The sequence below is a fragment of the Pelecanus crispus genome, chromosome 1 (genome assembly GCF_030463565.1).
Source record: "Pelecanus crispus isolate bPelCri1 chromosome 1, bPelCri1.pri, whole genome shotgun sequence".
In the NCBI taxonomy this organism is placed as follows: Eukaryota; Metazoa; Chordata; class Aves; order Pelecaniformes; family Pelecanidae; genus Pelecanus; species Pelecanus crispus.
Genome location: NC_134643.1, coordinates 200,221,129 through 200,235,037, shown reverse-complemented (window position 1 = coordinate 200,235,037; position 13,909 = coordinate 200,221,129). Strand labels below are relative to the sequence as shown.

Below are 13,909 nucleotides of genomic sequence, written 5' to 3'. Positions count from 1 at the left end.
TCTCCTTCCAAAGATTTTCCTTGTCTTTTTTTCAGCAAGGACTATTTTCTCTAGAAATGAGTTGTGAGCAGTGAGGCTATTTTTGCTTGTTGCAGATTTTTTTCTTTAATGCATTAGTCTAGACTGAATCTAGGCCCCTATATTTTACCCAGCAGGGACAGTTTATACTATGGGTAATTTAGAACTTGGTGCACAGTATTTGGTTATTGTGATATTGTCAAATTTAATAGAGAAGAGCGGAAGTTTTCTGCTTTTCTCTTCCTTGGCACAGTAGTTTGGTTCTTTCTCCCTTATCCAGTCATGTAAATTTTAGAAAATGTGTGAAAATTGAGTATCTTAGAAGCTTCTACTCCTCTTCCAAATTTGAATGAAATGCAATTCAGAAGTTATTATGGGAGACAGGCAGATGGAAGTGTGAACAGATAACTGAATAAACCTTGTTTCTTTCAGAAACCAGCCTATAAATAGAAATCTTGAAGCTTACTGGGATATAGGAAGGGATCATGGGTATCTGACCATGGAGGAGGTACACAAATTGTGGAATAAATATCTTCAACCCATGTGCTGGAAATATATGGCACTTTAATCTATCACTCACTCACCTTAATGAACTTATCTCAATGTATCCTTTTGAAACAGGGAAATGGTATTCCTCTTTTATTCCTGCTGGACAAGCCAGGCACCAGGAGGTCTGCAGTTTCTTTTACTTCCAGTGTTTTAACCAGATTCAGAATAAAATAAAACACAAAATATATTATTCTGAATTATTACAATGCTGTAGTACTGGTAAAATAAAATACAGATCTTAATTTTAGTCATTTCTCAAATAAGGGTAATAGTGTCTTCTTGACTTCATTAAATGAAATAAAAAAGCCTCTGAGAGAATCTGAAATTAATCACACTAATAACATTGCCCTACATCTTAACATTTAATGAGGCTCTTAAAAAATATCATTCTTTAAATGTATTTCCTAGGAGAATCTCTCTGGCCACTCCCCGACAGCTTTATAAATCCTCCAACATGACTCAGCGCTGGCAGAGACGGGAGATATCTAACTTTGAATACTTGATGTTCCTCAACACTATAGCAGGTAAGGCTTCTGACACTTTAATCCTTCATAATATGTTTATGTTTGTCAAAGTCTTAAGCACCGTGACTTGATAGAATATATTTATCCCTCTAGAATGCAGCTGCAGCTTTATGATAGATTCTGAAACACACACATTAAATTTTGTCAGAAAATGCACAACCTATCACTGAGACTTTAGATTCATGTATTGTTGTGGAGGCTGTTCCTTGCTCCCTTTCTGCCATTTCCTCTGCTGACAGCTTTGTCTGAAGCTTTATTAGAGTCAACAAACCATTGCCAGAGAGTGTCTGGAAATAATAATGGGAAAATGTAATTTCGCTACTTCATCATTCTCAGCAACAGCAACTAGACAGCAGAATAACAACAGTATTCTGCCTAGTACAGATGTCACCTGGATTGTGGTATGATTAGATTACAGGATCTTTTCTTGTTTAGTACTTTGAGCTGAAATATAATATCAGATTAGGTATTTAAAATGAGAAATAACTGCCATAGACATCCATTCATTACTGCAAAATAAGAGCTTTCCTGGCAATTCATAGAATCATAGAATGGTTTGGTTTGGAAGGGACCTTAAAGATCATCCAGTTCCAACCCCTCTACCATGGGCAGGGACACCTTCCAATAGACCAGGTTGCTCAAAGCCCCTTCCAACCTGACCTTGAACGCTTCCAAGGATGGGGCATCCACAACTTCTCTGGGCAACACGTTCCAGTGTGTCACCACCCTCATTGTGAAGAATTTCTTCCTTATATCTAATCTAAATCTACCATCTTTCAGTTTAAAGCCATTACCCCTTGTCCTATCACTACATGCCCTTGTCAAAAGTCCCTCTCCAGCTTTCTCGTGGGCCCCCTTCAGGTACTGGAAGGCTGCTATAAGGCCTCCTGGAGCCTTCTCTTCTCCAGGCTGAACAACCCCAACTCTCTCAGCCTTTCTTCATGGGAGAGGTGTTCCAGCTCTCTGACCATTTTTGTGGCCCTCCTCTGGACTCGCTTCAACAAGTCCATGTCCTTCTTATGTTGGGGACCCCAGAGCTGAACGCAGTACTCCAGGTGGGGTCTCATGAGAGCAGACTAGAGGGGAGAATCACCTCCCTCCACCTGCTGGCCACGCTTCTTTTGATGCAGCCCAGGATACGGTTGGATTTCTGGTTTGCAAGCACACATTGCTGGGCCATGTTGAGCTTCTTATCAACCAACACCCCCAAGTCCTTCTCTGCAGGGCCACTCTGAATCCATTCTCTGCCCAGCCTGTATTTGTGCTTAGGATTGCCCCGACTCAGGTGCAGGACCTTGCCCTTGGCCTTGTTGAACTTCATGAGGTTTGCACAGGCCCACCCCTCAAGCCTGTCAAGGTCCTTCTGGATGGCATCCCTTCCCTCCAGCATGCCGACCGCACCACTCAGCTTGGTGTCCTCAGCAAGCTTGCTGTGGGTGCACTCAATCCCACTGTCCATGTCTCCGACAAAGAAGTTAAGCAGTGCTGGTCCCAATACCAACACCTGAGGAACACAACTCATCACTGGTCTCCACTTGGACATCGAACGATTGATGGCAACTCTTTGAGTGCGACCACCCAGCCAATTCCTTATCCACCGAGTGGTCCATCCGTCAAATCCATATCTCTCCAATTTAGAGAGAATGATGTTGTGTGGGACAGTGTCAAATGCTTTGCACAAGTCCAGGTAGATGATGTCAGTTGCTCATTAATTAAACATTCACAATGGCATTATTCCTTTCACCTTTCCCTTTTCTATGTGTTAACTCCTGTGGTAATTTTAAATGTAAAAAGTAGCAGTTTTCTACACCATATACAAAGATTTCCAGGAAGTTGTCTACTCTTATGATTCCTGCCTGCAGCACACATGCTGGTTATGAACCTGCCTGTGGAGAGCCTTCCTCAGACATTTCACTCCAGTGAGCATTAATTTGAAACCCAAATTAAATTCCACCAGGCATCACTTTGTACTCCAGCGTTACAACTCTCATCTTTACTTGGTCCTGACTTTTATGCCTGAGGTTATCCTCAGGCCAGACATAAGACAAAGGTAAGTGTGAAACCCAAAGGTAGCACCCGTTACGCTGACCAGTCTGAGGACAGTCACTGCATTCTTCCCGTTAGGGCAGTGGCAGAATTCAGGAGCTGTCAAACTCCCTTGCTTCGAACCTTTAGGCTTTTGCCTCTGTGCTTATATGGTAGTCACCTTCCATGCATCCAGTCTTACGGACGTTAATAAATGCATCATCAAATTATCCCAGTGTGGTACAGAAGTGCTACCACTGAACAGTTCGGAATCTGAGGGCATGTTTACCTTGTGCAGTGGAGCACAAAGCAGAGTCCCTGAAGCTACCGGAGACCTGGGTTGGAAAGTCCATATGGTGCAGTCCAGTGCAGGCTCACCAGCTTGGTTCCTAAGCATTATAGCCACAGTCCCGCAGATCTCTGCTGAAGGAAGGAGCCCTGCAGAGCGTTTATTACCTCTGGCACAGCGCCACAAGAATGCCACTATCCTGTTTCTGGACGCTGGCCTGCCTCAGCCTCTCTGCGTCTCTCGTGCATCCGGTGCCCTTCTGGTGATGAGGAGATGCAGGCAGAGCCTCACAGGCTGCCTGACCACCTTACCCAAACTTGGAGAGTTTACTGGAGAGCTCGGAAGTTAGCCTAGGTCCCCTCAGTCCTCATCCAATACGTTATCGACAGAACTGTCCTTCAAGTGTAATTTCCTTTTTATGTATTCAGTTCTTTTGTAAGCAGTGTGTCTAAACTCTTTAAATGAGAGTAGACAAGAGCTGAGCCATTTTTTGATAAATTACTTTTCATTTTTAATCAGTTTAAAACTCCAAGGTCATTTATTTTTAGGTACATCACCAAAGCGTCCAAACCTGGAAGACATCATTATGTCTGAAGTCAATTAGGAATTGCAGTGACACTTACACTAAAGTATCCATCAGTAAACAAGCTTCAGCCTGAAGAGATTCCTTCAGAGTATCTCAGAGGTCTTAAGAAAAATGTTTTTTGACCTGTTGTTTGATACTAGTACTGCTAGGCAGTCTTTATAGCCAAACACCTGGGTGGTCACATAAGGCAAGTTTCTCTTAATGTCATCTAGTGTGTAAGACATTCACCTGCCATACAACAGGATGGCCTGACATTTACATTCCACATACCACCTGCTATGCCCAAGGTTTGGAGGATTACTGACTCTATTTTTTGTGTGTGTGTGTGTGTGTGTCTACGGGCTTGTATTGTGTTTGGAAAAGCGTACAGCAGTTTGGTCAGTACCTCCGTAGTGTCTCTCTCTGACTCAAAGCACTGAATTTCTGTCAGATTTTTTGGTGCCAGCCTCTTACTGGTAAATCTCATTTGTCCATGTAATCTCATTGTTGTTAATTGTGTAAGCTCACATGCTCATTTTCACAGCATTACCTACCATCTTATGAAGTCTTTCAGCAGTGCATGATCAAATTCAAATTCAAATTTAAATTTAGGTAAAGACCATATTCCCTGAAAGAGAGGGAGGTAAATTTGAGTCTCTAGAAGAAATTCAGCCTAACTCTTTGTCTCCATCTTGTATTGACTGACTGACTTAGTAAAGTCATTCTTTTTAATGATGCTTTGATGTCACATGGATCAACAAATATATGTTTCCTGAAGGAGAGCAAATATGCTGATTTTTTTAAAGTTCTGGAAGTGACTAGTATTGGTTTATTAAAAATTAATACCCATGCATACTCTTCTGCTAAGTTGTGAGCAAGGTGTTGAGTAACATTTGAAGACCTTTTCCTTGTCACAAATATGCCTTACTCTGATTTTTATTTCAAACCCATCTGCATTACTTGGCTTTTGCTAATGGGTCCTTACCAATCTATATATTTTCTGTTCTGTTTTTATTTTCCAAGAAGGGTAACAGTCACCATGTTATAGGTTGGGATGAAAGTATCACTGCACGATCTCATAAAAGATTTTGGAGGGATGTCTAAAAGCAGCTGAGATTCTTGGGTAGTTTCCCAATCAGCAAGAGTGCTGTCACATCTGATAGTGTTCCAGAAGGATTAGTGAAATAAAGGGTCCTGCTGACATCAACTATGACTATTGCATGTTAGAATGGCCTTCAACGCAAAGAGCTTGTAAGAAAGCATGATTGGATTGTGGTATTATGTGCTTTCTATTTCTGCTTCATTTTTTTAAAGATTTTGAAGATTCATAGTCTCTATGAACATAGATAAATAGATTTCCATTGCTAATGTCTCCAACTGATGCACTCTCATAGAAACTCATGACTTTTTTTTAAAATTAGAATAAAATTTACCCTTGGCAGCTGAACTATGACACACACACACAAAACCTTTTCTGAAAACAACATAAGAGAATTAAAACTGACTGAAACCCAACAGGCAATTGTACACACGACAATAAAATTTTATTCCAGTTTGGAACAAACCCTACAATTTTCCAACCGTTTGACAGAAGCAAAAATTCCCCAACAGTTATTTTTTGGAAGATCAGCCTGGTTTTGTAGTTCTAATGAAACCTGCACTTCAGCTAGGAAGCTGACTTCTAAAAACTCATAAAGAACTTGAGGGTATTGCAAAGAATCTCATCACGAAGTCCCTGGCAAGCCAGAAACCCACCCACAATGGAGTGCACGTGAGCTCCAAGTCCAATGGCAGTGGAGAAAGCTTCAAAACATAAATATATGTTAGAAAGCCTAGGAGTTCTCACATCCCCAAGCTGTTTCCTGGCTCCACCATTGCACAGCACTGTACTGGCAAGGCCTGAGATCTGGGAAACTGCAGGGTCAAGAGCTATGAGGCAGCCTGAATAACACCACTGCTTTTACATCTGTGCCTATATTTCTGTAAATCTTCTGTTGAAAGTTATTTCTCAAAAATATTTCCTTTACAACAAATAGGTGTTTTCTGATGAAGCACTAAAAAAAATGGTATCTCTACCATCAATACAGTACTGGAAGCAAAGTACCTCCACTACATGTTGCCCTTGTTTTGATAACACTTAACTGATAACTGTCCAGATACATCTGTGTTAGAAGCAAATTCTTATATGCACTGTCGACAGAACCCTCGGCAGTGAGAAGAAAATACAGGATTTTCTATTTTGTACACAAAGATAGAGTATTGAATATATTCATGACCTCCTTTGCCAAGTAAAGACAAGACATGTATTTTCTTTCTTCTTTGGAAATCCTATTTCCAAATACATTTTTAATTATACTCTTTTGTAATGAGATCCCATAAGAAATATTGCCTTAAAAGATACAACTTCTTTGCCAGTAATTGTTCATGTAGGCAGTGATGGTCTAGTTTTAGACTGTAACTGTTACTTTAAGCAGCATCTTCTTTTCTAACAATATCATTGGTTTTAGCCATTGAGAAATATGTGCATCAAATTTTTTTTATTCGTGTTGCCATTTAGCTCCTACTGGCTTATTCAGCATATCTGAGCCGTAGGTTAGCCACTTAAGAAACGTGGACGTTTGGCACCTAAGAAACATGGATTATCTGCTGGTAAATAAGTGATACATAGGTCCCTTCATTGTTTTTTCTTCTCTTCCAAATACGTAGAGGTCCACTAACAAAGTGGTTTAATACACTTTTTGCCAATTCTTTGTAGTTTCCTTTCTTCTTACGATGGTGCTTAATTAGCGTCTAGCCCTTTACAAAACAGTAAGAAATCACTCTTGTTTTCTTGTGATCCTTTTCTGAAATTATTCAAAAACAGCAGCCTTGGAAGAGCGGCATTCAGATGTGAGGCTTCGGACACCAACTGATTTCTTCCATTTGTGACATGCAACGGGGCCCTTTCCCACAAGAAGTCCTTTGCCTGCTTGTTAATACTGTTAATTACACAGACTGGTTGGTCTCTGTAGAACAGAACCACTGAAATAAATATACGAATCTCTCCTTAAATCTCTCCCTGATTTGCCAATATGTCTGTCCTGACAAGCACGGCCCCTGGCTATTCTATAAGTTCTTAATCAATGTTTGAAATACTGAAGTGTCCCCTTGGAAAAAATCCGTCTTTCTATGACTCTTTTTGGCAATCTTTGTATCACCCTGTTGCCACCTCTAAACAGTGTCTGACTTCATTTTTAGTTTAACTGTTTCTGTTGTGATCTGTACTCATGACTTAATAACTGTCTACTTCAGCTATCGTCGTTCTCTCTTTCTAGATCATTTCCCATCCAAGGATATATGATTGCCATCACTTGCGCTGGCCGATGATTCATTGCAATTTCAATTCAAAATCGCTCTTCATTTTCAGAACTCTCTAAAGTCTTGTTTCAACCTGTTTCTCTGGCCCTCTAGCCAACGATTTTCTCACCTCCCTATTCTGTTTCCAAGGTCTTCACCTCTTTCTTGCCCTCTTTTCTGACTTGAGCATATTTCATCATGTTTACAGCTCTGCATTTTTCTCCCAAAGGTAAACACTGCACTCTGCTACTTATCAATCAGTCTCGGTGTTATACTCTCAGTGCCCCTGGTTTTTGTCCTGGATGTGTAGACATAAGCCTTCCTGGCCACCTTCCCCCTCCTCCTACCTATTCCCTTCTCAGGGATTCTTTTGCTTTGAAGGCTTGGAAGCAGCTATGATTATACTAATTGTCCTTTCTTTGAGCGCATAGGAAAAGGCCATATAGCATGTGATCAGCATGTATGTCAACTGAACCCTCTGGGTGATATAGGGAACAATTAATTTTTACTATTCTCAGTTACAAGACTATTGAAAAAATTACTTAAAAGTAATCCCACCACAGTAAAAGGAATCAAGAGGAGTGGGAACAAGAAGTCGTTTTGTAGTATGGTTGCAGTGCCCACTATTAGTTAGAAGGCTAGTTTTCAAATCTGTTTCTCAGTATTTAACTGATTTCTGCTGGTTTTTTTTCTTTTCATATTGCAGTATATTAAATGTGTGTTTGCATTTTTATTTATTGGAATTTTAATTTTTTTTAAAATCCTACCTGCCACAGCTTTTAAAAGAAGTGGAGAATAATTATATCCATAATTTCTGTAAGTCCTTTCTTGTAGTGGAAAGGGATTATTTTTAAAGGTTTGTGGAAAAAAATGACATCTTCAGTCAGGTAATAAATTCAGACAAACTTCTTCCCCCTCCCTCTTTTTTTTTGCCTGTTTAGCATTTTCCACTTTTTTACTCTGTGATGTACAAGCCCTCACTGGTTAATTATGTATATATTTAGCTACTGCATGTGTTGGGCTTATTATTGTCATCTAATTAGATGTAACTCGAACTACTTGCTTCTAGAAAAATCATTAAAAATTCTTTCCTAATGACCTAGAGATGACAAAATGTCTGTAAAGTGTGAAGAAGCAGACAAGCACAGGAACATCGCTCTTAAAGAGTGTTAATCCAGATGCTGCAATCATCTAATTAAACAATATTTTGCTGTCATTAACATTTTCACCAAGGAATTGCAGTTATAATTTCTTTGTCAGCTGTCTCTAGCTCACTTTACCTTCAAAACTGAAGTGCCATATAAAAACATTAAATTGGATGGTTTAATTAAAAAGGTTTTTTTAATGAAGAAACATATCCAGTATTTCTGAGATCTCATTTACTATGCCTCAGTTTTATTGTTCAAGTAGATTAGTGTCATAGGCTTGCAATATTTAATATTCAGCCTTTAATATTAATCTCTGTAAGCCTACTTGGGGGAAAATCTGAAGCTTCTGAAAAGGTATAGGGACTACCAATAGCAGTACAGGTTTATGTTTTAGATTTATTTAGCTAAAGAAAGAACCAAATAATTCTTGCTGGAAACACCAGACAATTGATGATATGGCTAAATATATTCATCTGCTGACTTTACTGTGAAAATAATCATTGTGAAGCCAGAACTGATCCAGAAAGCATTCCTAATAAAGTTAAACCACTAATATTTATGCATGTTTAGAATTAGGGATTTGTAATCCCATTATAGGCCTAGATCACTGTCCTCCACTCAGATAAGCATAGATGTGTGGTCTTATCTCATCATGTAGGCTTGGTCTCCTTCCACAATTTAAATTATGGTCCATCTTCTCAAGTCATTTTTATTTGTTGATATTAAACAGAAAATCACTGAATTCAGAAAAATAAATCACTAACTTTTTTACTAAACAAATTATTAGCTATTCTTAGTAGTTAATACCTTCATAAATAAAGTGTGTTTTATAAATATTGAAGTAGGAGAGAAGTATATATTTTGTTTATTTTTTCACAAGACTGTGGTTATATTTATCAAATACATAATCACTAAGGGTCCATTGTTTGTAACTTATCCTACCTAAGCTGAGAGATAAGTTGCTTCAAATTATTACTCATTGTGGGGTAAAAAAATGCACACAAGAGTTACTGCAGTGTCCTGACTTGGAAGTAATTCCACATGATAATTTGTTCATGTGTCCGTACTATATGTAACCTCTCAAAACCACACAGCAAAGGAGAACTCATGTACAGCTCAGGCTGGGATTGCTTTTTTCTTGCTCTATTCACATATTAATGATTTTCCCATGTGGAATAGGAACAAAATGTCAAAATCTTGTTGACTGAATATTGAAAGTGAAATGAAATTAATATAAAAATTAAATAAAACCTCAATATGCAAAATCTCAATTTTGAAATAAAAAGTAATTTTGGAAAACCCTAAATTTCCTTTCAAAATTTTGCAAAAAGATGTTCTTACCTTCCAGATGTTTTTATAAAGTGTTTTCAGCTGAAGGTCTTTATTACTGTGAACTCTTTTCCATAAAACTCTTGTTTCTGAAGAATCATCATTTTTGCTTATGCTTTGTAATAGACTACAGTCGCCTTGGTCATTCTTTTCCTGAATCTCAAATTTCTTTTAGTCCGCTGTCTACATAAGCACAAATGTCTGTCTTTTGTGGAAGCTTTCACACACTCTTCTGTTAACTTAATTGAGGATTCTAATGGTGAGAAAAACATTTATTGTATAAAGATATAGTTTATAAAGGCCATATTTTGTAGAAGCTTAAATTTTACAATCTCAAGAAACTTTACAAATCACATGTCATTAATCCCTTGCCGAAGAGGAAAATAATACTCTGATTTGACAGATGTGGAAAATGAGACAGATTTGTCTTACTTCAAGACATATAGAATCCCCCCCCCAAAAAAAACTAAACCAATTAATATTCTGCCAGAGAGTACCTTTCCTTTTCCTGCCTCACACAGATAAATTCTGGTGCATTTCTTGATTTGTTTGATAAATTCTCATTCTGTCCAAGAATGTTTTTATATTAATTCATCATTGATATTAAAGAAGAAGTGTTTTTGTTTCTATCCATCTTTATTTGTGTGTGGCACACAGTGCTAGTATTGCATTTTTAACAAAATTGTATTTGTACCTAAATTATTTTTTTATATTCTTGTGAGCATGTATGTGTTCAAAATGTAAAAATGAGGACACACAGTTGTTAGCAATATGCACTTTTCCTGTTTTCAATGAAACTATGTACAAAATAGAAACATACTTCTTGTTCATCAACTTATATTGAAAAAACAAGGTGTTTGTAGAGCAGTGAAAGTTTCACATTTCATTAAAGCAGAACTGATTTTTGTGGAGAATTGCAAATGCTACTCAGAACAAGGAAGGCTGTGTTTTCCTGTGCTGGGCTTTGTACCCCAGGAATCTGTCCAGAATCTGGAAGGAAGCAGTTAGTGAGACAGGGCTGTAAATCTGCTGCAGGACTGGGAATTGTTAACCTGGGTTATTTCAGTCTGCTAATTATATTATATAAATACACACACACATATATTTATGACCTGATTTTGTTTTTTAAGACTCATGTTGCATATTGTGTGGTTCTCAGTAAATCAATATGGTGGATGGTTCTTTACTGAGCAACTTCATTTGCCTTATCACTGAAATGTTAGATACTACCAAATACCAGCTGACACAGAAATAACAGTGTTTCCCAAACACACTTTTCCTGTTGATGAATTCATAATTTTCAGCTCACTTCAGTTGCAGATTGTTCTTTTGAAACTGTATCTAAAAATGGGGTTTGCATTTTTGAGCTGCTGGGATGGTAGCAACGTTTCTTTCATTATGTTTGGAGAGAGTGGCCTGGGGCAGTCAGCTCTGTCTTTTGGGGGGAGAAAATGGTTTTTAATTCTCAAAGTGGTTATGAAATAGTGTTAAAGCAAACATTAATTCCTCTACTTTGATTCCACTGTTGTAGTGAAATTTCGCCAATTCTTCAGTGAAGAAGAGCCATGGGGAGTAATGCATTAATAGGGTCTATCTAGGGTAGACCTAGACTTGCAACTTTCAAATTTAGTCCCTTGCTGTTGGACTCTTATTTAATCTTTGCCAGTTAATGATACTGCGTACAGTTGCTAGGAAAATAATAGTCTAGTGGTTTTAAATTTCAACATTCATGCTATGAAAATAGCTTCATGGAAATAAAGAAGAAAGTGTTTATTGGCATTTGGTGGGTTTTAGTTGATTATAAAAGATACTGTGCTCTTTATATTATGCTGATTTCTGCGTTGACTTCTGATTCAAGATAAGTGCATCTAAATGGCTGCTTTTGTCTGGAAGATTTATAGCTGATTCTGTCAAGTGGTGGGAACTGGGAACATGTGATGCAACAAAAGTAACCGCTAGATTGTTTTTCAGCTGGAGAAGTGGACACTGTTTCCTAATTCTTAAAACACTTTCTTTCTTAATAGGACGAACATATAATGATCTGAACCAATACCCTGTATTTCCGTGGGTTTTAACAAACTATGAATCTGAAGAATTAGACCTGACCCTTCCAGGCAACTTCAGGGATCTTTCAAAGGTATGCTTCAATTCTGTTAAAGACAGTCAGCCAGCTGTTTTAGGAAGAGATTTTATTTTATATTTATAGTCTGGTTAAGTTAGGTCTTTATCCTAAAGTCAGAAAAGTCTGAAATAGATTTTTCTATTTTAGAATCATTTTATACTGAATCTCTACACTATGCTACTTCTTTGTCCCTGACTGACCTGTTTCCAAACCTGCAACTCCTCTGTAACTTCTGACTTACAGGTCATGAGTGTGTCAGACCACTTGATCTCACTAGTTATCTCCCTTAGTTTACGAAAGCTGATCCTTTGGAAATAAAAAGCTTAGACTAATTTTTCACTTTGTTTTGCAGTGACTAGGTGAGTAATATAATAGCAGCCCTCCTTTTGGTTTCATAATTATTCAGTAAACAAGTATTTTGTATTTTAGACCCGGGACTATCTGGTCCCTATCATTAGTTGTGGTTTTTGTCCTCCAACCAGACTTGGGCAGTTAGTGCTTTATAATAATACAGTTCCTAGTATTTGTTTCTCATAGCACCAGACTGCCATCTACACCCAGCTCTGGTACTCCGATTGTGTCAACAGACTGGAGAGAGAAGGTGTGTCCTGGCTGAGCATAGCAGAAGCATATGGAAGGGCTCTGCTCTTGGCCAACTGGAATAAAGACAAAAAACAGGGCTTGAAACTGAGTTGTGGGATGTATCTTTCCTGGTTCCTATGAACTTAGAAAGTGTATGTACTTTCTTACCAGTGAAGGTGGGTAGCCTTGCAACATCCCCAGTGTGAGGTTTCTGTTGTCTGGGCATGACAACTTTCTTGCATCCTTGCCACAGTTCCTCAGCCAGGAGGGAGAAGTTGCTCGTACAAGTTGAGTGAGGCTCAAAACTGCAGGAGTCTGTCACTCGCTGACTTAAGGAATGAGGCCAGAGAGGAGAAAATGACCCCCAAGGCCTGTTCTGCAGCCCTATGCTGCAGGCCCTACTTTCCTTTCTGTCGCTGGTCAAGGATGAGAGTTTCTGGGGCTTCTGCCTTTAAGTCTGCTTTTCTTTCCTCCTCTTCCTGCAAGCACACATCCTGGGCAGGAACGGAGACATCCCACCCTGGGTATCTCACAGTCTCATATCGCTGCTGGAAAGAGTGTGTTTGCAGTACTTCTAGATGTGTTGTAACCATTTGGAAGCCTGCTTTTGTAAGCCTTCCAAAATAATTTCAGTAGGACTTGATTGCATAATAGCAGATAGTCACCTAAGTTTCCTTTCCCTTTTTTCTTAGATAAATAAATAAATAAAAAAAAGAAATTAAACTACATTCACAGTATGCCTCAAATGTAAACAATTTGGTTGAGACTCTACTTAATGTTGTGTAAAACTTCTGACCTTTCACAATATTATAGGTATGTCTCACAAATGTGTTTTTCAATTCTATTACACGATTGTAATCTGTGCCAGGGCCAATAAAAGAAAATCCACAGACATGAGTTAAATAAAGACCAGCGATCATCTTGCACTAGCTTGTTCCCTAGCATGTATAAAAATATTTCTGGTTTAGAATTGTTTATAGTGATAAACCTTTCATTAAGATGCTTATACTTTTCAAAATCTCTCAGACTCACTTCTTTCTAGTATTAGTAGCACTGCATGTGGTGAAGTGCAACAAGATTAGACAACGTCTCATGAGTCCATCATTAGGTACTTAGTTTTGGTTGAATCCAGATTTTTATGGCAGCTTATTAAAGTATGTAATTGCTACAGGAAGTAGCGTGATAGTTGCATAGATAGGTTTTCCTCATGAGTTAGTAACGACTCATTATGGAATTAGTGCTTGTATAGCTTATTAAGTATCACTGCATGCCTAGTAGTGCTCTCCCTTGAAAGGAAATGTAAAATCAAGTCCCTGGTTATTTATGTTTCTTCAAGAATCTGTGCAATGTGCACAGCAGTATTTTGCCTGAGGACCTTTTCTTACCCAATTTGATAACTGCATTCTCTTATTAAAAAGCTAC

General features: G+C 38.3%; 1 protein-coding gene across 4 annotated transcripts in view; it reads left to right on the top strand.

Moving 5' to 3' along the window:
- Positions 1 to 13,909, top strand: part of NBEA (neurobeachin) — a 532,307-nt gene that overhangs the window by 433,977 nt on the left and 84,421 nt on the right. For all 4 annotated transcript variants that reach the window (XM_075727933.1, XM_075727935.1, XM_075727932.1 and 1 more), the window contains 2 exons: positions 976 to 1,091; positions 11,808 to 11,920. In XM_075727933.1, coding sequence (XP_075584048.1) covers positions 976 to 1,091; positions 11,808 to 11,920 — 229 coding nt within the window. The remainder of the gene's footprint in view (positions 1 to 975; positions 1,092 to 11,807; positions 11,921 to 13,909) is intronic.